Source organism: Crocodylus siamensis, chromosome 2 (assembly GCF_052110815.1).
Source record: "Crocodylus siamensis isolate JL-2025a chromosome 2, ASM5211081v1, whole genome shotgun sequence".
NCBI lineage: Eukaryota > Metazoa > Chordata > Crocodylia > Crocodylidae > Crocodylus > Crocodylus siamensis.
The window spans coordinates 26,067,142-26,092,692 of record NC_143396.1 but is presented as its reverse complement, the minus strand read 5'-3'; the positions used below and the strand labels follow the sequence as shown (position 1 = coordinate 26,092,692).

At 42.3% G+C, this 25,551-nt stretch overlaps 1 protein-coding gene across 4 annotated transcripts in view; it reads right to left on the bottom strand.

The window, feature by feature from the left end:
- The window catches only part of CRMP1 (collapsin response mediator protein 1), a 74,335-nt gene that overhangs the window by 11,468 nt on the left and 37,316 nt on the right, over positions 1 to 25,551 (bottom strand). For all 4 annotated transcript variants that reach the window (XM_090035567.1, XM_090035568.1, XM_090035566.1 and 1 more), the window contains exons 5-10: positions 19,628 to 19,689; positions 17,382 to 17,462; positions 15,005 to 15,073; positions 12,244 to 12,364; positions 10,624 to 10,780; positions 714 to 855 (exon numbers count right to left, since the gene is read on the bottom strand). In XM_090035567.1, coding sequence (XP_089891693.1) covers positions 714 to 855; positions 10,624 to 10,780; positions 12,244 to 12,364; positions 15,005 to 15,073; positions 17,382 to 17,462; positions 19,628 to 19,689 — 632 coding nt within the window. The remainder of the gene's footprint in view (positions 1 to 713; positions 856 to 10,623; positions 10,781 to 12,243; positions 12,365 to 15,004; positions 15,074 to 17,381; positions 17,463 to 19,627; positions 19,690 to 25,551) is intronic.

Genomic DNA, 25,551 nt, shown 5'->3' with positions numbered 1-25,551 from the left:
TCTGCATTTTTAATTTGAGCTGTCATGTGGGGGAAAATGAATTAGTAGACAAAGTCTTGCTGAGGTGGTGAGAAATGTGTTATAAATACTAGCACAGCCCTATAGTTTACAATATCAATATTGTACAATATCAATATTATGCACATGTGGGGGGACTGGGAAGTGTATTACATATCAAGATCCATGGAACATTTAATCAATGGCTAACTTTTTCCAACATCCCATGGGAAAATATGATAGTATAAATTATATGGGCCATACTCATTCAAAGTGATTTTTATTGCCCTCTCAAGCATGGATTAGCATCTACTCGTTATTTCTCAGAAATGATGTGACATTTTCCCAAATTAAAATTATCTATTTGTCAAGCTTGTATGGAGTCCATCTCAAGAGCATTAAACTGCCTGGAATATTTTGTCTGCTAGGAACACTCAGCATGGCACAATGTGAAAACTATGATGATACATAGTCACTTAAGCCTCAAGACTCATAAAATACTATGGTTTTCCACCATAAAAATATAAAAAGATGGGAGTTTATAACTTCATTCCAACTGTATAAGATTTTTAAGATAAATAACATCATCAAGGTAGCTCTTTCTGCAGGAATTCTCTGAATATGGAAACGCCACTAAAAATGTTGATATCACTGAAGCCCTTTGGCTTGCATTATTCAGATATTTTTTATTCTTTTTAAGATAAGCAGTTACTCACTACAGCCTTGTCCCAGACAACAGTCATTCTTTCCTCAATTCCATTAACTCCTTCAGGAATCATAGTGAAGTTGTCCTTTCCAATGGCTTTCTGGGCAGTGCTGTATGGACAATGTCCACTTCCTGTCACTTGCAGGTCCCCACTAAAATGATGAACACATGTATGATTATATTACATGCCACATAGACTAACTTGGCATCAGACTGAGCACAAATTTGTTGTTTTTTTAAGTCAAGACACTAGAGCAGCCCACGCTGTAAACAAGGGGTGGCCAACTTGCAGCACCTGTGCCACAACTGTCACGGGCAGCTGTTATGCGTGGCACATGAGCCTTGGGTGTTCAGTAAAGGGAGACACCATAATGGAGGCCAGGAGTGGAGATGGGGCAAGAATCAGTTGCTACAGTACATGCCAGGTGTCACTGCCAAGAGCCAGGTACCTTGGCCCTGCAGCCACCACCAAATACAGGACTTTGGATTGACACCTGCCATATAAACCTGCAGTAGTCATGGGGCCAGAGGAGGGTTAACCTGGCTCTTGGCAGTGACACCTCCTCTTACAGCAGTGCCCTGCCCCTGTTCTGCTGACAGGCCATGCCTGGAGGATAGAAAACGTATTTTAATCAAGAACATTTAGACAAACCCTGCTGTTAAAAACAGTTATACGGGTTCTTCAATGTCCACCCAGAGCATGTAAGTTTTAAGGTCTTAGCAACAAGGGACACACACATCAAACTGTGCTGCCAGTTCTTTATCTCAGAACCCTACTGGAATTTGAACCTATGATCCTTGCACCAGGTTTGACACACCTGCACAATTTGGATCCCAACAACCTGAGCCAGCAAAAAAGACTGGTGTCTGTGAAACCAGTGAAATTTGCTGGGTGACCAAACCCAATAATTTCTGACAGCCACAAGGAAGCTGTCTCCCTTTCTCATCCTTCTCTATATGAATATGAATTTATATTATTATCCTTTGGTTACAAGATAGATTTCTTGGTTACTGATGGAATAAGGAAGATTAGGTTAAAAGCACTTAGGTATTAATCAGTTTTTTATATTACTCCAAATTATTAAAGGAAATTCCTCTCTAAACACACCGGTGAAGTCACAGGCTATTATTTCAATCTTATCTTTTTCTTTTTCTGTCTTTTAGGTTTATTACTCACGCTCTCTCCATGCTTAACTTGACCTAGTGGATTTTCCATTCTCTGCACATGTTAAGAAAAATAACTGCAGGAAAAAGAGAACCTCATTCAAGGTCAATATCCCCACTCCTCTGATTTTATCATTATGAGGAAGTCCTTTTCTTAACTTGCAGTTAATCTCCTTTCCCAGAAAGCAATCTAATTCTTTCTGAAACATTTTTTTATGCTGTGTTCCAACTGCCTTTCCCAGTCATGCGCACATATGGCCTTTGTGCAAAGATCTACTACTAATCACCAGAATGCTGGAAGGTGTCATCTTAGCTTAAGTATGTCCTGTAAGTCCCAATCCAACAAAAAACAAATATATGCATAACTTGGAGCACACGAAAAATTCCACTGTTTAGACTTACTAACCTGTATAATGGTAGGAGCCTTAGAAATGATTGGGAAATGGGATTTTCCATGTTCAGAAAAAGTACTATACTTATTCAAATCTAAGACAATGTTTCCAGGCCTCCCCCCACCCCCTGCCAGTCAGCCTGGGGAAAATACAGCCAACATGCCCTCTATAAAGTGGCACAATACTCTGTTCCCAAAGGATTATACCCACTGTACACTCATAGTTTCATAGTAGCTAGAGTCGGAAGGGACCTAGGTAGATCATCTAGTCCGACCCCCTGCCTTGGCAGGAAAGAGCACCGGGGTCAGATGACCCCGGCAAGGTGCTCATCTAAATTCCTTTTAAAAATCCCCAGGCTAGGAGCCTGCACCACTTCCCCTGGAAGCCGGTTCCAGGCCCTAGCCGCCCTGACTGTGAAGTAGCGCCTCCTAATATCTAATCTAAACTTACCCTCCGCCAGCTTGTGACCGTTATTCCTGGTCACTCCTGGCAGTGCACGGGGGAACAGGGACTCCCCCAATACCTGCTGATCCCCCCTGACCAGTTTGTAGCAGGCCACAAGGTCCCCCCTTAACCTTCTCTTGTGGAGGCTAAACAGGTTCAGGTCCCGTAGCCTCTCCTCATAAGGCCTGCCCTGCTGACCCCTGATCATACGAGTGGCCCTCCTCTGAACTCTTTCCATATCGTCCACGTCCCTCTTGAAGTGTGGCGCCCAGAACTGGACGCAGTACTCCAGCTGCGGCCTGACCAGTGCCGCATAGAGGGGGAGGATCACCTCCCTGGACCTGCTCGAGATGCATCTGTGGATGCATGACAGGGTACGGTTGGCCTTCTTGACTGCCTCCCCACACTGCCGGCCCATGTTCATCGTGGAGTCAATGACGACTCCAAGATCCTTTTCCGTCTCCGTGCTGGCAAGAGGGGAGTTCCCCAACCTGTAAGTGTGGTGCCGGTTCTTCCTCCCCATGTGCAACACCTTGCACTTATCAGTGTTAAACCCCATCCTATTCTCATCCGCCCACCGTTGCAACCTGTCAAGGTCAGCTTGTAGCCTATTGCACCCTTCTAGTGCACCCACATCCCCCCACATCTTAGTGTCATCAGCAAACTTGAACAGGGTGCTTTCTACCCCCTCATCCAAGTCACTGATGAAGATGTTGAACAGTGCGGGCCCGAGGACCGAGCCCTGCGGAACCCCACTGCCCACGTCCTTCCAGGTCGAGAAGAACCCATCCACTACCACCCTCTGGGTGCGGCCCTCCAACCAGTTGGCGACCCATTTAACCGTGTGGGCATTGACACCACAGTCTCCCAGCTTTTTGATGAGGACAGGGTGAGAGACAGTGTCGAAAGCCTTCCGGAAGTCCAGAAAGACTACATCCACAGCAACCCCTGCGTCTAATGATTTGGTGACCTGATCGTAAAAGGCCACCAGGTTGGTCTGACAAGACCTGCCACTGATGAACCCATGTTGGTTGCCCCTGAGCATGCATTCCCCTGCAAGGCCCTCCTGGATGTGTGCCAGGATAATTTTTTCAAAGAGCTTACCCGGGATTGAGGTAAGACTAACTGGCCTGTAATTTCCCGGGTCCTCTTTTTTTCCCTTTTTGAAGATAGGGACCACATTGGCCCTCTTCCAGTCCTCCGGCACCTCACCAGAGCACCACGAGTGCTCATAGAGCCGCGCCAGGGGTCCCGCAATGACCTCGGCCAGTTCCTGTAGAACCCTAGGGTGAAGATCGTCCGGACCAGCGGACTTGAACACATCCAGCCTCTCCAGAAGTACCCTAACTAACTCCTCGCTAACCCCTGGCCCAGGCGTGTCTCTCCCGGGGCCCGAGGGGGGCCCAGCAGGGAGGTGGCTGAACTGGTCCCTACTTAGGAAGACAGAGGCAAAGAAATCGTTAAATATGTTAGCTTTATCATCTGGCGTGATGACTAAGTTGCCCATCGTGTCCTGCAGGGGCCCCACATTACCCGGGACCCTCTTTTTACCCCCTATGTATTTGAAGAAGGACTTCTTATTGTCCTTAATCCGGGAAGCTAGTCCTATCTCCATCTCTGCCTTGGCCCTCCTGACTGCCCCCCTACATCCTCGGGCGACTGTAACATAGTCCTTCTTGGTGATGACCCCATCTCTCCATTGGGTATATGCCTCCCTTTTAGCAAGGAGACATTCCCGGATGCTCTTAGTGAGCCATGGGGGTTTATGTGCCCTCCTGCTCCCTTTGACCCTTGTTGGGATTACCTCCCTTTGGGCATGGAGGATCGTCTCCTTAAGGAGCAACCACTCACCTTCGACATCTGATTCCCTTCCCCTCTGGGTCCTCAGCGCTTCCCCAACGATCCTCCTTAGCTTGTTGAAGTCAGCCCTCCTAAAGTCTAGGGCTGTTGCCTTGCTGCAGCCCTTTGCCACCTTACGCTGGATGGTGAATTCCAGCAAGCGATGATCACTGTCTCCCAGGTGGCCCATCACCCGCAGCCCCCTCACCAGGTCATCACCCGTGGCCAGCACCAGGTCCAACATGGCGTCTCCCCTGGTGGGACTGTGCACCTCCTTGCTTGGATGGATAGTGTGCTGCTCCACTAGAGGAATATGAAAAATTTGGCAATGCAGATATCACAGATCACCTGCTTGAAGCACTTGATGCTGCTTGTTGGAACTGCTGGGAGGACTCAACTTCATGACTTAATTTCTGCTACCCCAGTTGCTGGAGCTGGGGCCTCATTTGCCACCTGGGAGTGGGTCAGTGTTCCCCAGCCCAAACTCGATCATCTGAGTCGGCCAATGACATTGGTAGCCACCTTCTGAAAGTGGTAAGAGCCCGCGGAACAACAAGGATTTTGAGTGAAAAATAGTTGAAGAATGGCATTTCCATCAAAATGTTCAGAACTAAGATCCTCCACAAACCTTGTCACCAACAGAACTTGACTCTGTGCTGTGCAAATTAAAATCTGGCACTGCAACTGGCTATGACAACATGCACCCAGAGTTTCTGAAACATCTCAGTCCTCAAGCTCATTATTGGCTTCTACTTTTCTTCAATTGTATTATGCATGAAGGATGAATTCCATCAGCATAGCACCAAGCAAAAATCATTGGCCTACCCAGGCCTGGCAAAGACACACAATCAGCAGCAAGTTATCGACCAATCTCCCTCTTGAGCATCTGCTACAAGACACCTGACAGACTCGTTCAGCAACGTAGTTCTCCGGTAATTGATTCTGCTCTAAGCCCAGACCAAGTGGGATTCCACCATAGTGAGAGCACTTGCGCTCAAGTCCTAGCCTTAACCACCTTCACTGAAAATGGCTTTCAGAAAAACCTAAAGACTAGTGTTGTCTTTGATTTAACAGCAGCATATGATACTGTCTAGCATACTAGTCTTCTGGCAAAAAATATCAGGAATTCTGCAACATTGGGCCACTCGTCTGGTCAAACTATTACTATGTGGTTGACACTTTAGAGTCCACCTGGCCAACCAAACTAGCTCTTAGAGACAGCAAACCAATGGGCAACCTCAGGGATCAATACTGACATTTCCTTTTCAACCTGTATATTAATGACTTGCCTGCAACCAGCTCACACAACTTGTTTTACACTAATGACAGTGCCTTTGCCACCCAAGCTCATGATTTTTCATGTGTGGAACTCACACTTGATGGTGACATGAGACTGATGTCAAAGTATTGCCTAAAATGGCACCTCAATCTCAAAGACTATCTCAAGTATTTTTCATCTGCATAATGCCAGCGCTAATTATGAACTCATTATCACTTTATATGATCAGTTTTAAACCCACCAAGTTTATCTTAGAGTCACTCTCAACCAGACTTTAACTCATAAATCACATCTTCAGAAAAATGCTTTAAAAATCAAAACAAGGAAAAACCTACCTGCCAAACTTGCAGGCTCCACTTGGAGTGCCAATGCCTCCATGCTGTGGTTGTCTACTCTCACATTGTCTTATTCATTTGCAGAATTCTGCACCTCTGCACCTCTGTCTCCTTCATTGCCCAGCAAACTAGTGGACACCCAACTGCATGCTACAATGTGTCTTGTGTCAGGCACATTGTGCCCAACTCCACTCCCAAGGTTACCAGCCCTCAGTAACATTGCTGTCCCTCATGTCCACTGCACAAATGCTTAAACAAACTTACTAGCCAGATTCCATGACAATCCTTTCTACGCAGCCAGTGCACTGGGACATATTCTACCCGCTTCTCAAGACACCCAACTTTTCAAAGTCCTTTGACTTTTCCATACTTACTCAATGGCACGAAGAACAATCAGTACACACGCCAATCAATCACCACATCATCTCTGACCCTACCGTCATTCAACCTGGATTTTACTGAGCACGCCATTATTGGGCACTTCTCAACCATTTTTTAACTGGACCTCAAACCTATACCAATGGGGCCTTCACAATGACAACGGAGATCCTTGTGGACAAAGTTCAAGCCACTGTTCACACTGTTGACTCATTTCCATTTACAATGCTACCTGGTGGCCTTCGAGCTCTTCACACTGGTGATGGCATCACCTTAAGATGGATGAAACAATACGCTAAAGCCGCATACACTAAATAAATATAATGAGGGAAAATCCCCTCATCTTAGATTTGTAGGCAAAGTGGAACAGGGGGGAAGGGGCTGCTGCAGTTCTCACTTTGGCCCTGAGCCCAGGTCGGAGCCAGAGTCAGACCTACAGCAGACGCCTCCCCTTCTGTTTGCCCTCTTCAGCTCCTGTCCCCTTCTCTGCCTCTTCCCCCCTACTTACTGTCAGCCGTATCTCAGCTCAGGCTTGGGCTGTGTTCCCTCCCAGGCATGGGAAACTCTGTCCCCTGCCCAACAGTGCTGCATTACCTACCAGGCCAATCAGCAGCACCAACACTACCGCAAGGGCTGAGCTGCTACATGCGGTGCTCTTGGAAGGAACAGAACCCGAGCAGCATCTGCCAGTAAGAGGCAGAAACCATGGGGAAGTGGGAGGGCCAAGGCTGCAGGGAGCTGGGGGTGGCTGTGGGGAGCAGGGGGAAGAAGTGGGGGTGGCAGAGAGCAAGGGGGCCACCTGATCTCCTCCCTACCCCAAGCCACTATTTCCCTTGCTGTAGAAGTGAGGTGAGGGGGAAAGGGGAGGGAAGACAAATTCAAGACAACCCTTCAGTAATTAAATTCTATACCTAGAAAATTATAACAAATGTATAAGTTGTCCGTATATAGAATCTAATTATTAAGAGATTGTCTTAAATTCAGGGTCAATTTAGATTCGAGTAAATACAGTACATTAATGCCTGAAATAGCCAGGATCTTAAATGTCACCAAGGTGCTTCATTATCCCATTACCCTTTCCGGGGTCCTCCTGGTGGGACTGAGCACCATGGTCTCACTTTATGGTCAGGTGACCATCATGACAGCTTTAAAGCAGCAGTGCATTCTGGGTCATAAAAGCTAGATGGCGAGCCATGTCCAGAGATGAGAAAAGGGCTATAAGGTATCTGAATGACACTTTCCACTGCAGGCACTGCAGTGGCATTTCAGAATATCTGAGGCTTCTGTGGATTAAGTTTTACAGTGAAAAAACTAAAACTTTCTACAAAAAGCAGACATTTCTTATGGGGGGAAAAAGAAGTCACAATCCCTATTTTCTGTCAAAATACAGTTTCAAGAAATAAAATAGACCTGTTCTAATAAGCAGACATCTTTTCCCAGCATGTCTATTGTGAGAATTTGTATTGTTTGTAAAATGTTTTGAGAAAATTTTGAGAAAAGCTCTTTGCGGGAGCTGAAAATCAGTCTATTTATCATCACCCCTGGATGATAACAACTCTACATAGGTGCAGTGCACAGAATTAATAAATGTAATTCCTTTTTTAGGTTCACGGTATGGATTTAAAATACTAGAACTGAAAGCAGGCTAAGCTGCTGTCATTTAAGAGCTTGGGCTTTAAGCCATCAGGAAAGAAAAACCCAACCAATGTGCATATTTGGAGCATAATGAGAATTCCCTTGGCTTCCTAGTTTTCATGCCCAATTTTGACAGGAAAATGGGTTTTATATGGGTTATGATTGTCTATTACCATTTTAGCACTGCCATTCTGACCCATGTGCTGTTATCCTGCAAACCTCTTTGGAGAAAACTTAGCTGTGCTCTTTTGCAGTAAAAATGAATGATTCCTATACACCCTCACATGTCCTGGTTAAAAGTATTAACCTGCTCCCACCACTTTACAACACTGCTAATGACATCAGCGATGCAGAATTATTGTAAATCCTTTTTTTTGTTTTCATATTAAGGAACAGAAAGTTCAACTAAGAAAAGTAAGCTCTTTACTATCAAGACCAACATTAACCAGAACAGAACAAATTTCTGTATTTCTCCACCAGAAATGCACTTAACTCAGAGACTAATTCTGCTTTCACTTCTATCGGTGTAAGTCCAGCATCAGTGGAGGAAGAATCCTTTTTCTATTACATAGATACAGATGTACACATAGGTCCAGATCCTATCCCACTTAGTACATATCTTTCTCTGATTTTATTTATCACTTACGCCTACAACCTGTGAACTGCCACGGTGAAACCACTTCATCTGTGACCTTAAGAAAATACTCCTACCAAGGCTGTATATCACTGGAACAGGGATCAGCACAGGAGGGGACACAGTGCCACTCCCTGACTTTAACGACTGCTTTGGATAGCAAACTGGATTATTCTGTCTATAGCAAAACAATCTGCTCTACCGGGATTTGAACTGTCAAGTCCCTTATCTTCCCAGTGCAGCAGCTCTTCCACTCAAGCTGAAGAGGATATCAATCGCTAGAAGCAGTGCTAGCTTTCAGGAGGTGATAAACTGCTCCTGGTTTCTGAGGCTATGGAAGAGGGACAATGCTGATAAGTTGGTGAAATGTTCAAAGCTACCTGCATCTTTGTGGGCAGACTGAAAATGCGTTACCCTTTGGAGTCCTCAGGCTAACTGATCTTTCCTGAATTTTCTCAGCTAACGCAACTCCCCTCCTGATTCCTGCCTGCTTTTCCTCCTCCCTCCTCCTCTCTTTGCTTTTCCTACCCTCACCATGTCTCTAATAACAAACCTCCCCATCCTGGCCTCCCTGTGGTCCCTTTGAAGTGGGCCAGCAGACTGTCATCACTGTCAAATGTGCTGACAGTCTCCCATTGCCAGCCTGTCTCTTTCATATGCAAACTAAACCTCTTAAAGACTTGTTCTGGTGCAAGGACTTTTCTTCTATGAGGGTATCCTGAGGAAAGACTTAGAATCAGCAAAGAAAGAGGAGGGGAGCACAACATGAATCATAAAGGCTAGATAAATATGCTGCTACCAAGGAGGAAGCAAAACCATTCTAGACAAAACCATGCCTCCAAGCAGCCAGCATTGTTCATGGCATAATACCCCTACTTGTAACTAAAAATTCTTAAAAATCTAACCCTTACACACAAGTTTGATTTTCAGAAGTGCTTGCCACCTCTTTCTGCGAGTCTCTACCCTCTCATGTTCAGAGAGGTCATCCAGAAATTAATCTGATTACTCTAAGATGTCTTTAGTTTGGAGGAGGTTGCAAGGCCTAACAGTATTGACACTTCTAACTTGGGAGCTTTTAAATAACACCAATAATGCTCAGCATTAAATAAAATTAGTGCCTCATTTCTTCAGGAAAATGCTAGATAATACATCAGTCTTCCAAGTAAAATGTGATTTGTTTTACCATCTCCACACTGAAGCAATATCATTCTAAAATATTTAGGCACCTTTAACCTAAATACCTTTTTGAATCTGGCTCTTAATCTCCCATATGCCTCCACCATAGAAAATAAGCAAGCTCTTTTTCTTTATTTCTCTTGTTCGTTTTGTTGCTTTTTGTGCATTATGTAAATCATACATTCCACCAGCCTCTAAAGGGGACAAGGGAAATCTGCCTTTGCAAGCTGATTTCAGCTCTGTATCCTGATTACTAGCCCTGTATCCTGATTACTATGATCATCCACATTTTGATTTGGCCCTTGTTTTGCAATTTACTATTGTAAATCGAAGCCTGATGTAGCTCAAACTAAGAGTGAGCTAGAGCCATTAAGCTAAGAGCCAGACACATTAAACTAAGAGTTCTGCCTTTGGCTTTAATGCAAGTAAGACTGGGTCCATAAGGACCGGTTCAGCTGTAGTTTAAATAGCTGTTGTCTACCACAACTGCATGCACCAAGAGTTTAATGCAAGGCCCTCTGAAGTCAAAGGAACACACTAAGCTAAGGATCTTCTCTAAATCCCACAGCTGGTGTGGCTTTTTGCATTCTTTTGATCAGCAATGACCAATTCTGTTTAATGTATATAAACAATACAGGTGATACCATGCTAGGAGTGAGTTCAAGTGATCTGGTGTGGTGGGATCAGGGCTCAGAGGTGGTGAGGTCACAAAGGCTGCAGCTTTGGCCCAGTTTTTGCTCCAGTAATGTGTCCCATCTGTTCCCAGGCTGGCAGTGATTGGCTCTCCAAAGACGAGGGGACCTAGGGAGAAGTAAAAATATACAATAGGGTTAAAAGATCCTCTCTTTCCAGTGTATTATGCTATTTACTGAGCACAGCCATGAATAACTTACAATTCCTTACATGAGCAGAATAACTCCTAAGAAATTAAAGAGCCCCAACTTTGCTCATGTTATAAAAATTTAAGCAAGTGGCTTTGCCCTGCCACATGTGATTGTGATCAGGTCATTTACTGAGGTCTCTGTAATCTGGGAGGAAGTATGTTCAGAGTTGTGTTCGGCTAGAATTATTTTACCATGGACATTTCTCTTTCTGCTTCTAAATAAATCTGAGCACTTGGTTCCTGAAGTTCTTTACAGGTTTCCAGGACAAGGGTGGGCACAAGCAAATGGGAACATGCACCAATGAACCTCAAGTTTGATCTAACATACTAAAAATCAAAAAGGGCACATGCCCTCAGGCCTTGGCCTTTTTGCATTGCTCAGTGGCAGAGATTCTAGTTGCCCCCAGCTGAGGAAAGTGCTGTTCCTACCAGCCTGTCCTTGGTGACTGTCAAGTTAGCACATACTCCTTAGCTGTGCAGAGCAGCACAGCTGTGCTCCACTCAGACTTCCCTCCCTCTGTTATCTACTCTAAAATGAATAGTGGAAAACTTTGCTGTGATGGAGAGATACAGATTATGTGAAGCAGCTTTTCTTACCCCTGCCACTTCTCTAAAGATCTAAGAAAAGAGGAGATGTTACAGAAGATGGAGGGAGAGAAGTGGCAAGGAGAGGAGAAAAATACAGTGGAAAAAGAAAAGCACAGACAACAGAAAAGAAAAAACATTCTACAAAAGGAGAGTTCAAGGCAGGAGTAAGCAATATGGGATGGTGTGTGGTGGGGAGAATAAGAACTGAACATGGGGAAAGACTTCTTCAGCATTACCAAGAGATCAGCCTCCTCTCCTCTGCCTACTGTTAGTACTCTGTCTTCCCCCAGTCACTATGAACACGTGAGGTTTTGCAGAACTTACTCTACTTAGTGATAGGAAGCAATGTACAGTGTCTCATTCTGGCAACCATCCCCAAAGACAGAAAGTGTGTGCTAGGGCAAAAGGAAACTATCTTTCCAACAATGGATAGCAAGTAGCTTGAGATGAGGACCTGGGAGAAAGGGATTAGGATGAGCATTGCAGGTGGAAGCCAGCTATGGAAAGCAGGGGGAGTGAATACCGTCAAGTGGTCTCACTTCAGTTTTCCTAACTGCAAATCATTAATGTAACAGTGGCTATTTGAATAAAAAGATATTGCTCCACCCTGTGACAGAGCTATCAATCTTTTTTAACCCTTCCCTGGGACATGGGAAAGCAACAAAGTTTGATCCCTCAAGAGCAGCCTTGTGCATCACACCTTTATGACAGTATCGACTTTGTTGTCAGTCTCTATTCAGTAAACTGTACATGGTCCAAACCTCCTCTGGGGAGGAAGCAGTAAGTGCCGCACCTTTCTTTCTAGCCAGGGCGATGATATCGGCCGCACTCTTACTCATCACTTTGGTGATATACACTGGGCAGTTGATTCGGCTGGCAATGGTGATGGCACGGAAAACAGCTTCTGCTTCAAGCTGAAACAGACAAGAAAACAGTGGAGAAAAGGCATGTGAAACACAGAGAAGTGAAAGAAGTAAAATCAAGGACTGAGCCACATTTTACTCCTTTTAACAATATCTTTCCATGGGCCTGATTCTGCTAGGGTCATACATGGATGTGTAAAGCTGGCAATGCCTGGGCAACCCTTCTTGCCAGCTTATGTCAGGGCCAAGACAGCCTACAGCTTCTCTACTCTTCTGGAGGTATATGGGGGGCAGAAGTATGGTGACAAGATGGCTTCCCCCATGTACTATCCAGCACATCTAGTTACCTACACTGGGTCTGGAAGCTGCACCACCTAAAATGGTGGCACTGCAAGCCTTCCAATACTATTCCAAGGCAATGAAGCTCTGCACCAAACCCTACACTTGCTATGGGCTAGGCCAACATGGCTAATACATCTTCTCCCCTGTAAACATGTTCTTATTTTAGGTTTCTGCTCCCCCGCTACAAAGAGGAGAAAAAGACAAGGAAAAGTAGCTCCATAGCAAAAGAAATGTTGTGAGACCTCAGACAAAGAAGTTTACACAATGCAACCTTTACACAAAGATAAGATGAGTGTTATTTCTAAAGAACAGCAGCAGCACCAACATGGGCCGAATTTATTTCATAATTTATACACGGCTTTCAACCCATTTCCAACAAGTCCCCTCATGTTCCCAAGTCTAAAAAAGATCTCCTCATAAGAGAGACACTTGGGACATGCATGTAAATTATACATCTCCATCTAGGGCAGCAGTATTTCTCCAGTGACTTTAGAAGACATTTTCTCCACTATCTTTAGTCAAATTATCAACTGCATCCTTCTGTTTATGAAACCTTGATATCAGAAGTACTATTTGGTATCCACAAAGCTGTAGTGATCAAATTATTTGACTTAAGATTACTGATAATCCTTTTAAAAATCTTTACTAGAAAAGTCTTTAGGAATAAAACATCTCCACACATGGCCTCACAGTCCTTGAGATTTAGAAGTTTTTGTTAAGACTGTTCTACTAAAATGAAAAAGTTCATTCCAAAAAGTGGTATCCCCATATATTCCCCTAGGAGTCATTACTACAACATATATATATATATAACTGGGCACAGATCCTCAAAGGTATTTAGGGGCTCAACTTTGTGGGAAGTAGTTTCATAGATGTTAGAGTCAGAAGGGACCTATTAGATCATCGAGTCCGACCCCCTGCCGTGGGCAGGAATGAGTGCTGAGGTCAGGTGACCCCAGCCAGGTGTCTGTCCGAGCTCCTTTTAAATACCTCCAAGGAAGGGGACAGCACCACCTCCCATGGAAGCTTATGCCATATTTTGGCAACCCCACTGTAAAGATTTTTTTCCTGATATCCAATCTGAATTTGCTCTCTTCCAGTTTGCGGCCATTATTTCTAGTTACCCCGACAGGCACCCTGGTAAACACTGTATCCCCTATTTCTTGCTGGCCCCCCAGTGAGTTTGTAGATAGCCACAAGATCACCTCTCAGACTCCTCTTGCAGAAGCTGAAGAGGTTCAGATCTCCCAATCAGGGTTTTTTCTGTAGGCCTTTAACCAGACAAGTGGCCTTCCTCTGAACCCTCTCCAGGCCATCCACATCCCTCCTGAAGTGCAGTCCCCAAAACTGGACGCAGTACTCCAGCTGTGGCCTGACCAGTGCCGCATAGAGGGAAAGTACCACCTCCTTGGAGCTGTTTGTGATGCACCTACTTATGCAAGAAAGGGTGTGGTTTATCTTCAGGCAAGCCTGTGGTAGAAGTGAAGAAATTTTGAACCTCCACATTGGGTCTCACATGACTGGATGCCATTATAAGAAATACTTAAAATTACTTTTTGGCAAATATCAAGTTAGGATTTTCCCTGGACAGTCACTGCCATTAATAGAAGCCTCAACAATTTTATCAGGCAGTGAATAGAAAAATATAAACACTACAATTCAAAATGTGTGAGGAAACATTATGATCAATTAATGGTCCTTTTTTGCCTTGGGGAGCAGTTATCATCTAAACCACAAAAACCTTTTCAAGTTTAGCTTCATACCCCTTGGGCCTTGTTTTCTGAAGTCATCAAGTATAGCAGCTCAGCTTGATTGTGCGGTGAGTGCACAGACTGTGTATATGTATGACTCATTCCATGTCTAGATCTGTTCTAATCTTTAAAAAAAAAAATCTTTTTTCAGCCCTAAGATGACAATCCAAGACACTAATTTTATTTTGAAAGAAGGGTTATGTAAAAAGAGCTGACTCAGGGAATCCCTCCATTCCCATGAATTCACAATATCACAACTTGCAGTGGTACATCTATGTTTGTGTTTAAAGCCCATTTAATGGAAAAACATGACTTCTTAGAAGTGTTTTCAACTGAAATCCATTGTTCTGCTGACACTGATATGTTCTATGAATATTTTATAGGCTTTGTTACAATTTTTTGCATTTTGCACAGAATGGCATTATTGTTTAAAATGCAGACAGTTTGACTTCCCCCACTACTACCTAGTCATCCATGATCTCTTATTTGATGCATTTATAAGAAATCTAATGCTCATGGCATGGGAACTCCTTACAATGAGGAATATAAAAAGAAAAAAAATGTATCCAAGAATTACAAAATGACTTGAGTCTCTTACCTCCTCAGGTCTGCTCAGGGCATGTCCCTCAGGCCCTGTTATTCCCATTTCTAGGATCCGTTTTTGTTCCTGGAATACAACAGACAAATTCTGACTCTCTCTAGAACAAGATACATTGGTAGTAAACATCCTTTAGTGTGTTAATAGCTAGTGCTTCTCACTGACTCCATTTTTTGTGTTTGAGCTCTATACCATCTGAACATAAAGTACTTACTGAGGAGAACCCCACACTTTAAATCCTTCTTCTACTCAACAACCATTTTTCTTCTTTCTTTCTTTCTGCCCAGTGAAGTAAAGCTTTTTCACATTGTGCATTTACCACTTATTCCCCATCAGATGCAGCATCCCTTTCATAATCTAATTTTTCTGTCATTTTTTTTTGCAACTGATCATTAAAGTGAAGAACTAAATCCCCTTTGGTATTACTTTTTTTTTTATATATAATGTTTTGATACTAAGCTTAAGGGAAAAAATTCTAAATATTCACTGCTTGGCCAGTTAATGCAGGTCAGCAAAAAATTATCACAAACATTTATGACATCAAAGCTTCTTATCATTGTGATTAAATAAAATATGGGTAATCTTTATGATTTCATATAATGCTGATGGCTAAGGGTGTTTCTTAATGTAAGCTTCTTTATCATAAATAAGTGATGGATAAATACTTCTGGTATAAGACTTGGTATAGGACCTCCTGAAGCAGTAGAAGCTTCCTCATACCAAGCTATTAATGCACCTCAAATCCTGACCTGCTTCCGCCTTAGGTCTCTAATGAGCAGAATTTGACAACTGTAATGATCCTGTGATATAGACAAATGTCCCCTGGAGGCAAGGTTGAAATCACCTGACACATTGCCTGTATAACCTAATAAATATTTCATCCCAGGTCTCTGGGGGTGAAAAGCTACCACATTACCTCTGTCCTGCAACAAGAATCATTTAGGTCATACATATATATTTGTTCTTTCACTTCTCTGGTGACAGACAGACAATCCATTATGACCCTAAAGTCATTTGTTCACTATACTAAAGAGCTTGCGTACATGAGTTAGAAAACTACAATATTTGAAGATATAATAAAAACAGTAGTTTGAATTCTAAAATGTACCTTTGATGAATGCAAACAGAATGTTTCAGACAATTAAAGCATAACAAAAATAAAATATTATAAATACATTATATAAAATAAATAGAATGATATCAAAGAAAGGCTTCATTTAAAAACAGGTGAGTTGCATCCTGAAGATGGATGAAGAAAACAAACTTATCCACTCTAAGAGGGTTCAATAGTGTTAATAATATTTGTACTATTTCACATCTTTCTTCTGTATTATAAGCAGGGACCCTGGTTTTCTCTGATTTAAAAAAAAAATCCCCAGTTTTCAGTTTTAAAAAAATTATCCCAATTCCACATTTTTCCATGATTAAAATGAAACACCATTATATATATGTATTAGTAGTGTTTCATTTTAATCACAGAAAAATGTGAATTTGGGATTACATTTTTTAAACCAAAAATTGTGGATTTTTTTAAATCAGAGAAAACCAGGATCCCTGCTTATAAGGCATTGCTACTAACTATATCCTCCGCTGCTGAAGCAAGTACATGCCATTTGGCCATTTTATAAAGGGGTTTTAGCCCCCACCTCAGGTTTTTATAATGATCCTTTTAACAGGAGAGAGCAACAACCCCATAAGATCTTCAAGCTACACCTATACCCCTAACGCTGGTTTCTTCAGCAGCAGCAACTTATAAATTAGATTCACACAGATTCACAAAAGTTTAGGGCTGGAAGGGACCTCATGAGATCATCAGGTCCAGCCCCCTGCTCTGGGCAGAAAAGACTGCTGGGCAGGAAATAACTCCAGCAAGGTGTGTGTCCAATCTCCTTTTAAAGATCTCCAGGCCAGGTGCCTTCATCACCCCATTGAAAGTCTCTTCCAGAGTCTGGTCACACAAACGGTGAAGAAGTTTTTCCTTATATCCAATCTGAAATGAGATGTCCCAGTTCTTTAACCCATCACCAAGTTCTTAAGGGTATGAGGTCTATTCAATTGCCTCTGTTCCCTGGGACCCCAGAGAAGTCCATCTTGCTTCCTATGTGCTTCCCATGCAAACTGTCCTTACTCCTAGACCCCATGCAGGGAGTTTCTGGGGGCGTCACTTTACAGCATACATGCTGTACACACTTCTAAAATTCTATACTGGTGTCCCATAGCCCAATGGTTACCTGTATATAAAATCAGATTAAACTAGGAAGACGGTCTCTGTTTTCCATCATCACTCTACCTGTTTTATTCACAGATGAGCTTCACTTCTTTGCCACATGAAACATATCCTCTTTCAAAATGAAACAAGAGAATCAAACTCACTCACCTGAGCTATCAAATCTCCGTTTTCAGCATGTACCATGATTACAGCCCCAAGACCTTTCAGAAAGGTAAAAGCTTCATAAAGCTGGAAGTGATACAAAGTGGGAAAAAATACTGAACAAGAAATACGTTGCAAATCTCTATTTTCTTATTTTAAATGACATTTTCCAGTTGTCCACAAGTATTCTTGGGGTGCATCTGGAAGGAGCCTCCACTTTCTCCTTCCACTCTGAAATCTCTTCAAAGAGCCAGAGGCATCTGTAGCCCCCATGTGCTCACTGTGGCTGCTCTAGCCAGCCTGCGAACCCACCTCCCACCAAGCCAGTCAGTCACACATGAGAGCACGTTCCTAAAGGCAGAATCAGTAGCTGCACTACTGGGGAAATGCCCACTCCTGGAGATATATGTCTTTCCAGGAGTTCTTCTATGATCAAGTAGCTTTCCACCCCTTCCAACACAGGCAAGTGGGCACTTTCACTTACAGCTAAGGAACTTCACTGTTCATTCATGGACTTCCTTCTGTTCATTGCTTTCTAACATTCAGAAACAACCAATCAGTCCCCACTAAAGGAAAGCTATAGATACTATTCTTAGTTTTTGTAAACCACTTAAGGGATTTGGATCATAAGCAGAGTCTAATTCCATTCTGCAGTCCTGAAAATTCCACCATATATTTTCCATATTTGCTCAGATTGTAAAAGCCCAGGTTTGGACACCTACAGTTCAGGTACCCAGTCTGGCACTTGGGCACTTAAGCCAGCGCTAAATGAGCGGGAGTATCCAAGGGTGCCTGTACACGAGCATGAAGGCTGCTTCAGTGTGCTGTAATTACAGTGCATTGGAGCAGACTCAATTAATTGAGTCTGTTGGAGTGTGCTAATTACCATGCCTCCCACGTCTCACGTATCAGTGTTTGCACACTTAAAAATGGCTGTGGGGGCACTTGAACTAAAGCTTGTCAACCGAGCTTTAGTTCAAGCACCCCTGCCACCGTTTTTAGTGTGGGGACGGTGATACGTGAGATGCTGTGGCACTTAAATTAAAGTGGCTCTCAGAGCTGCTCTAATTAAACTGCTGCCCACCCAACCCCGGAGCACATGTAAAAGCAGCCCAAGTGTTTCTCTGAGCCTTCAGCGGTGGAAACAGAAACTAATTTATCTATTCAAGTTCAAAAACGTCCATGTCTTTTCTTTGAATGATGTCAGTGCCAGCTCCTCAGTCAAGTTGGATTCAGCATGTATTTTTTTCTCAGAGAACAGCTGTGATTAAAATTCCAATTGTAACCACATGTAATGGAGGTGTAACAACATTTATTTAAGAGACCAGGAAACTTGGCTCTGGGAATGAGAGGTTTCCTCAACTGAATAAGCAAACATTATTATTCCTAACAGATGCCATTATCCAAGTACAATGATCTGATGCTTGTGAACTGGAAAGCTGAAGAGTCTGGAGTCTGTAACAAGTGTTATACAAATAAAGTCATTGTAATGACTCTAGCTCTGATAGCTAAGAATAACCTTTCCCAAAGAATAACATGCTTTAGCAGTTTTCAGTGACTGAGAAGCACTTGCGATCTCAAAAGCTGTTTCAATTTTACTGCTGCCAGACTGAGTGCTGTAAAGCTAACAGGCTCTGAATACAAATCCAGGACAAAATCCTGAGCGATTCTGGGGGTCTGCAACTCTTACTGGGCCTGATATTGTGGCATGGTAGATATGCGTCTCAAATGGCCACAGGTAGAAGATGTAGATGTTCAGTGGATCTCAAGTTTTGGGGCTCCAAAGAGAAATTTTACAGGTGTGCAGTTCCCCAAGATTAGTTCAAAAGCAACATTAATGTCTCAGATAGCCATATATGGGAGGCAAAGATTTTGAGAGAGAAAATCTTTTATTATATAGTTAGGAGAGTTTATTATATAGTTAGACAAGCTTTCTGGCACAGCTTCCCTTCTTGAGGCTCCCTCCTACACAGACTAACACTCTTCTCTAAGGGATAACTGTGCCATCTTGAAACGGCTGGGGAAAGGTTTGGGCTAGCAGCTATACTAGTCACTACCAACTTCACCTTACACTGAACTAGAAGCAAACTCTGCTGCCTCTCATCTTTCCTGGACTATCGCACCTGCAGCATCACTCCAACCCTGCCACATCAGATAGCTACAGACTTTCCAGTGTGATCCAACCTTATTAAGAAATCAACTGAAAACACCATGTGGATGTATTGGCAATGAAGAACATGTAAAAAAATTACCTGGCTGTCGGACATTTGGTAAAGATCTTTATAGGCCATGTAGACTTGGAAAGAATTAACACCTGTTCCAAAACAAAACACAAGGGAGTGATTAAGTAGGTTTGAAAATATTTCAGAAGCATTATTTTGGGGAAAAATATTCAGGAAAATCAATGTTGGATAGTCACCTCATTTCCCAGTTTGTGATACTTGATTTAAACTCTTTATGATTAGTAGCCCATAATTTCCCCTCCTCTGCCTGAATGACAACCCCTTTTGCTTGGACCCAATACATTTTCATGGCTCACCTCTCATTTCAGATTAAAAATGGAACAACCCAGCTGTCATTGCTAAATGGGAGATGTTGACTACTACAACAAAGGTCTTAGTCTACTAATCTTTAAGTTTAGAGTTGGGTGAATATTTGATTATTAAATTCAGTGGCCAAACTGAAACATTTTTAATGTTTCATTTTGGGTCAACACAAAACGAAATATTTTAATTCCTTTCTTGAAAATTAAAACCCAGGAAAAAGTATTATGGATCAAAGGAAACATTTCATGCAACCCAAAATAAAAGGTATATTTCATCAGGTGGTTTTATCCTGTATAAAAATTAATTTATAACACATTTCTAATTGAAACATCATTTCAAAACAAAAATTAAAACATTTTGTATACAATGAAAGTTGACATTTCCATTGCATTGTATTTATTTATTGTGTTTAAGTATCGGAACAGATTGCCTTGAACCTCCAGCCTTGGAAGTTTTTAAGAGCAGGCTAAATAAGTTGTTTTCACTTTTTCAATATTCTTCTTAATTTTTCAGCTGAAACGATTCACCAGTTTGGTAACAATTTACACACAGATCCAGGTGACCCAGAACCATATTCTTCAGTGAAAATGCTATTCATCTATAATATCCACATCTATTTGTCCAAATAAAGTTGCCTCTAACTGTTGAGAATGAGTGTGGAATCATTTCACGTGGTCTCACAGAATGATATGATACGATATGATCATTCTTGTCCAAAACAACCAGCTGAGCTGAAAATAGATTGCAAGTTATGCTTGCCAGAGGTTTGAAGCCAGCTTCAAATGAATCAAAACATAATTTTCTTGTCTCCCCAGTGAATGCATACAGATGAAAGAAAAGCTGTTCTCTGCTATGTTGGTAATGGAGAACCATGAAAGGTATGTCTTTTATCCTTTACTGTTATGCAAGCAGTGTTATAGTTGAGTGTTACTGGCCAAATATTAGCTGAATGCAAATTAATAGCAGTTGCTGTTTTCTTCAGTAGGGCAAGACTTTGTCCACAGGTATTAGACATGTCCAGATTACAATGGGGGTTTTCCCAACCATTTCCCTTCATTTCTTTTCTATGTATCAGCTCTATTTATTCTATTGTTAATATCATCTTCATTCCAGTACTTTTGGTGGCCACAGTTTATTAGCTCCCTATATTAAAACAAATACATTCTAAGACATGTACACTACATGCACAAATATTTAACAACAACTGTATCCCCAGGGTGTGTTAGAGAGAGGGAGAGAAAGATTACAGCAGCTCTCCATGTTCTTCATTCTGACTACATTACATGATTTAGGCTCTCTGATGAAGATGTCTAGCCTCATCAAGGCTTTACATGCTCAGACATACCCTGCAGGCAGACGGGTTTTTTGCTCATGCTCAGGCAAAGAATTTGCTTATTCACAATTTAAAAGTTCAAATACCCCGGATACATTTTCCAGGCAGAAGGAAGCCTGAAGGGTTTGTTGGTGTTATGTTGTCATGCTCAGCCAAAATAGCTTGAAAGGAACCATCATGAGAGTGCATATTTTCACTTGCTGTCTTTCATATTGAACAAATTCAGCATGGACATTTTGAGCCATTGACTCCCTCAGTCAACAGAGAAGTCAACGGGAGTTGAGGAAAAGCAAAGCCTTACAGAATTAGACCCTTGGCTCTTGGAACAAACGACACTTTTATCTTATTTTTCAGGCTCCCAAATACAAGCCAAGTTATTATCTATAATGACTCATTCCATTAGCCAGTGCAGTTTCAAACTACTCTGTATGTTCCTGATTCATTTTTTAGCTTGATTACATCTTCATTATGGCTAATACGTCTAACCTCTTGGCTTCAGTTCTGTCTTGCCCCAATCCCTATCATCATCCAACATATATGGCCCTGGTAAAGTCTTTTATTAAAGCTCTACTTCCTTTTAATAAACTCAGACAGCTAGACCTGGCACCAGCTTTTTATATATGCAACTATTCATACACAAAGAAATGAGAGAAACTTGTCAGTGCCAACCTGGGTGTTTGCCAGAACTATCTGTTGTGATATTGTGTCCGTACTACCTTGCATGCATTTATTTGAGAGCAAAGGGAAATATTAAGCCCGGCACAACCAAACTGATAGCCATTCTCTGTCCCATGGAATCCAACCAAAAGTAATTAAATTATTCCTAATCCTATACAAGATAGGACAAAGGATGAAAACAATGCATTTAACCAAGTGCTATAAATTCTCTCTTGGTAACTTGTATTCCTTTCTGATTTTCCTAGGCCTGTATCCTGACTCCAGTGAAAACCTTGCCTGCCTACATCCTTAGACAAACATGGCTACAACCAAAAACCCAACACGTATGTTGTGATCTCTTTGAAGGCAAAAACTAGACATTTGAAGGTTTAGAAGTAGAATAGTTATTCGTTCTCTTGCTCACTAAGAGTGGAATTTTATCTCCACCCCACTCCTTCCACCTAAATGGCAGTTTTCTAGGTTTGTTGGCCCTGCCTCTGCACCCCGGATACATAAGCATGTGTGTATAGACTGAACATGAACAGTTCAGGCATATCCAAGTATTAGCCCAAGGAAAAGGGAGAAGGAGGAGGCCATCTCATGTTTTAGCCCAAATAACTGAGTATTTAGGGTGTTTGTCTGGGAAGCCTGAGTCACAGGAGTTAGGCCCTCCTTCACTGAGAGGAAGTGTGAATCCAGATTTCTTAGACTTCACAGGACAGCGCTCCAATCTCCATGCTATAGGTTAGGCATCATCCAGGCCCCCCTTTGGGTGCTCTGTTTGAAACAGGCCCTCCGGACAGCCAAGAGAAGGAGATATGTGGGGCTGGAAGAAAAAGAGCAAATGAGAGGGTGTGTGGCTCTGTGAAATGTCATGCTCCTTGTCTCATAGAACTCCCTGTTGCACTTTTCTACACATATTTTATCTAGTGGCCGTGTCTACATGAGACACCAAATGCACAGTTGTTACACATGCAATCACTTAGTACTTGCATATACAAGTACTAAATGACTGCGCAGTAACCGGCATTTCCGAAACGGCTTTTTGGTGATGCCGACTGCACAGTAGCTCGTTACTACTGCACAGCAGCATTGTGTCATGCTTCATGCCACACAATGCTACTGCACAGTAGTACAGAGCTACTGCGCAGCTGTAATGAGCTACTGAGCAATGTGTTGTATAGATGCAGCCACTAACTATTAAATGCAAGGATAGTGGCTCAGTTATCTGAGAATAACTTAGACAATCTGTGTAAAATGAATAGGTTCTAGATCCTCAGAAGAGAAAAATCAATGTTATTCCACTGATCTCAAGATAATTTATACCAGCTGAGACTGATTCTTGACGTTTTCAATTTTGAACAGATAATACGTATTGATTTTAGACCTCCTACCATGTTAAAATGTTATCCTGTGATGTTAAATGCTTTGTCTCCCTTAATCCATGCCTTCTAATATATGAGTAATTAATATTTATTTGAGTGAGACAAGGAGAATAAAGGTAACATTTGAATGCAAAACCTACCAAACAATCTATTTGGTAGCTCATCATACATACTGCTTTTTCAAGCACTGAACAGGTACTCTCTCTCTCTCTCTCTCTCTGAACAGTGAATGTCAGGTCATATCTGCATGGAAAACTCAAATTTCTATGCTGGGAGGGGACTATTAACCCAATTGTCTGCATCAGGCTTTTAATGCAAGCCCTGAGGCATGTAGTGGAGTGCTGAGCCATCTGTGAACCAGCTCTGGAAGAATAATAGCTAACCTTTGATATAAACTACAGTACATTTAGTTGAATGTAAATCCAGCTAAAAGCAGATCAGAATCCACATTATCAAGATGACAGCAGGAGCATAGGACAGGACCTGACACTGTCAACAGCAACAATTGCTGCGAGTTTGTAAAAGTCTCCCGTTGTATAAAAAGCTAGGTAAAATTAGCTACAGTTTACCAAAACTGTACATAATCCAACAGATTAGACACTGAAGGCTAATGAAATATGTTGTTGCTACAATCTAATTATACAACAAGTACAATTCACTGCCATGGATCAAAATTCTTATATGACTGCAGTTCTGTATTTTGAATTCTGAATTGTGTATTTTGCATAAATTGAAAAATTGCCTAGACAACAGATACTATCTTGCTTTCTTTCTGGTTCTGTCCATACAGAGCAAATCTATGTAAATACAATTTCTCAGACATGAGCCATGACAGCACTTTGCAAGGGATACAGCATTCATATGTTAATTCAGAGAGTCCTTATATTTAATCCAGAGTATATGAGAGAATAGTTTTAGAAATAAGTGCCTAATAAACTATGTAAATGTTTGTTTGTAAGCATCCTTTCGCTATCCAGTGCATGAATTTTTAAGGGTCTTAATTTAGGCTCCCAGATAAGTACCAGTGGATCCAGGAGAGTATAAGGGTGCAGCCATATACCCCTTTGGCTCTGTGGTATATGTGTGGTGAGTTTTCTGAGTTTACTGGCTTGCCAGCATGGGTCCTGGCCAGAACCACTGCTTTGGTGTGCATTTTAACAACCCTTGCAGCAGCAGGACATTAACCACCACTGTCCCCCTGCTTTACCTGTGGCAAGTAAGGGTGCTTGCAGTTGTGTTACAGAGCTGATTGTGTAGTTTCCGGAATGGTTAGACAAGGACTTGTGTGGGATGGTCTGCATACAGATGATCCTGCCTTGAACAGAAATTGAACTAGACACCCTCTGGAGGTCCACGCCAGCCCTACTTTTCTATGATTCCATGGCAATAACGCTGCCCCTCTCCTTCCCTGTCCCTTGCTGCCACCAACTTTGGCAGCAGAGGAAAAGGGGAGGAGGGAAAGAGGAGACAGCTATTCTCCCCTTGGATCCTAGAGTCTTACCAAAGCATGGCTTCCATCCAGAAACCACATCAAGAAGCAGGTGATCTCATCTGAAAGGTTCATCTCCCCTCCTGGAACTGCCTAAATAATCTTCTTTTCTTGAGCACTGAACACTTAGAAGCTTTTGCTACCATTGATAGGAGCTGCTGAGTCCCCAGCAGTTTTGAAAATCTGACCACTGCCATAACATAGATTTAGGAAATTAATTTTAGACTCAATTTGTAAAAATCTTGGCTCTCAATTTGAAATGTAACTATATGCAGTTCTCCACCGCTAAGGGTAGATATATAGCATTAACCATTCCCATAGATTTCAATGTCAAAAGACATTATTTATATTAATTCCACCAACTATTTCAGTCAGACTCAGCTGTTCACACCTCATTAAAAAGCAAGTAGCAGTTTAAATAGTCACTTTCACTGCTCCTTAATGAGGTATGAACAGCTGAATCTGTCTGAAATAGCCGGTACACTTAATAATCTGTGCTTTTGCCATTCAAAACTCCAGGAATGGTAAAACAAAAGGAATCTGAATGCCCTCTCTGCTGTGAGCAGCACTACCTCCACAAAGTACTCAAACTACTTCTCTACTTAAGCCAGGAGGGGGAAACAAGAGACAGGAACCCTTGGGCAACTGCTACTCTAAGCTTGACTGCTGCTAAGTGCTGGCATGGAAAAATACAGCACAAATCAGGAGCATACCATTATTTGAGATGTACTACATGATTTTTCCACCTCACTTACAGCAGACTGAT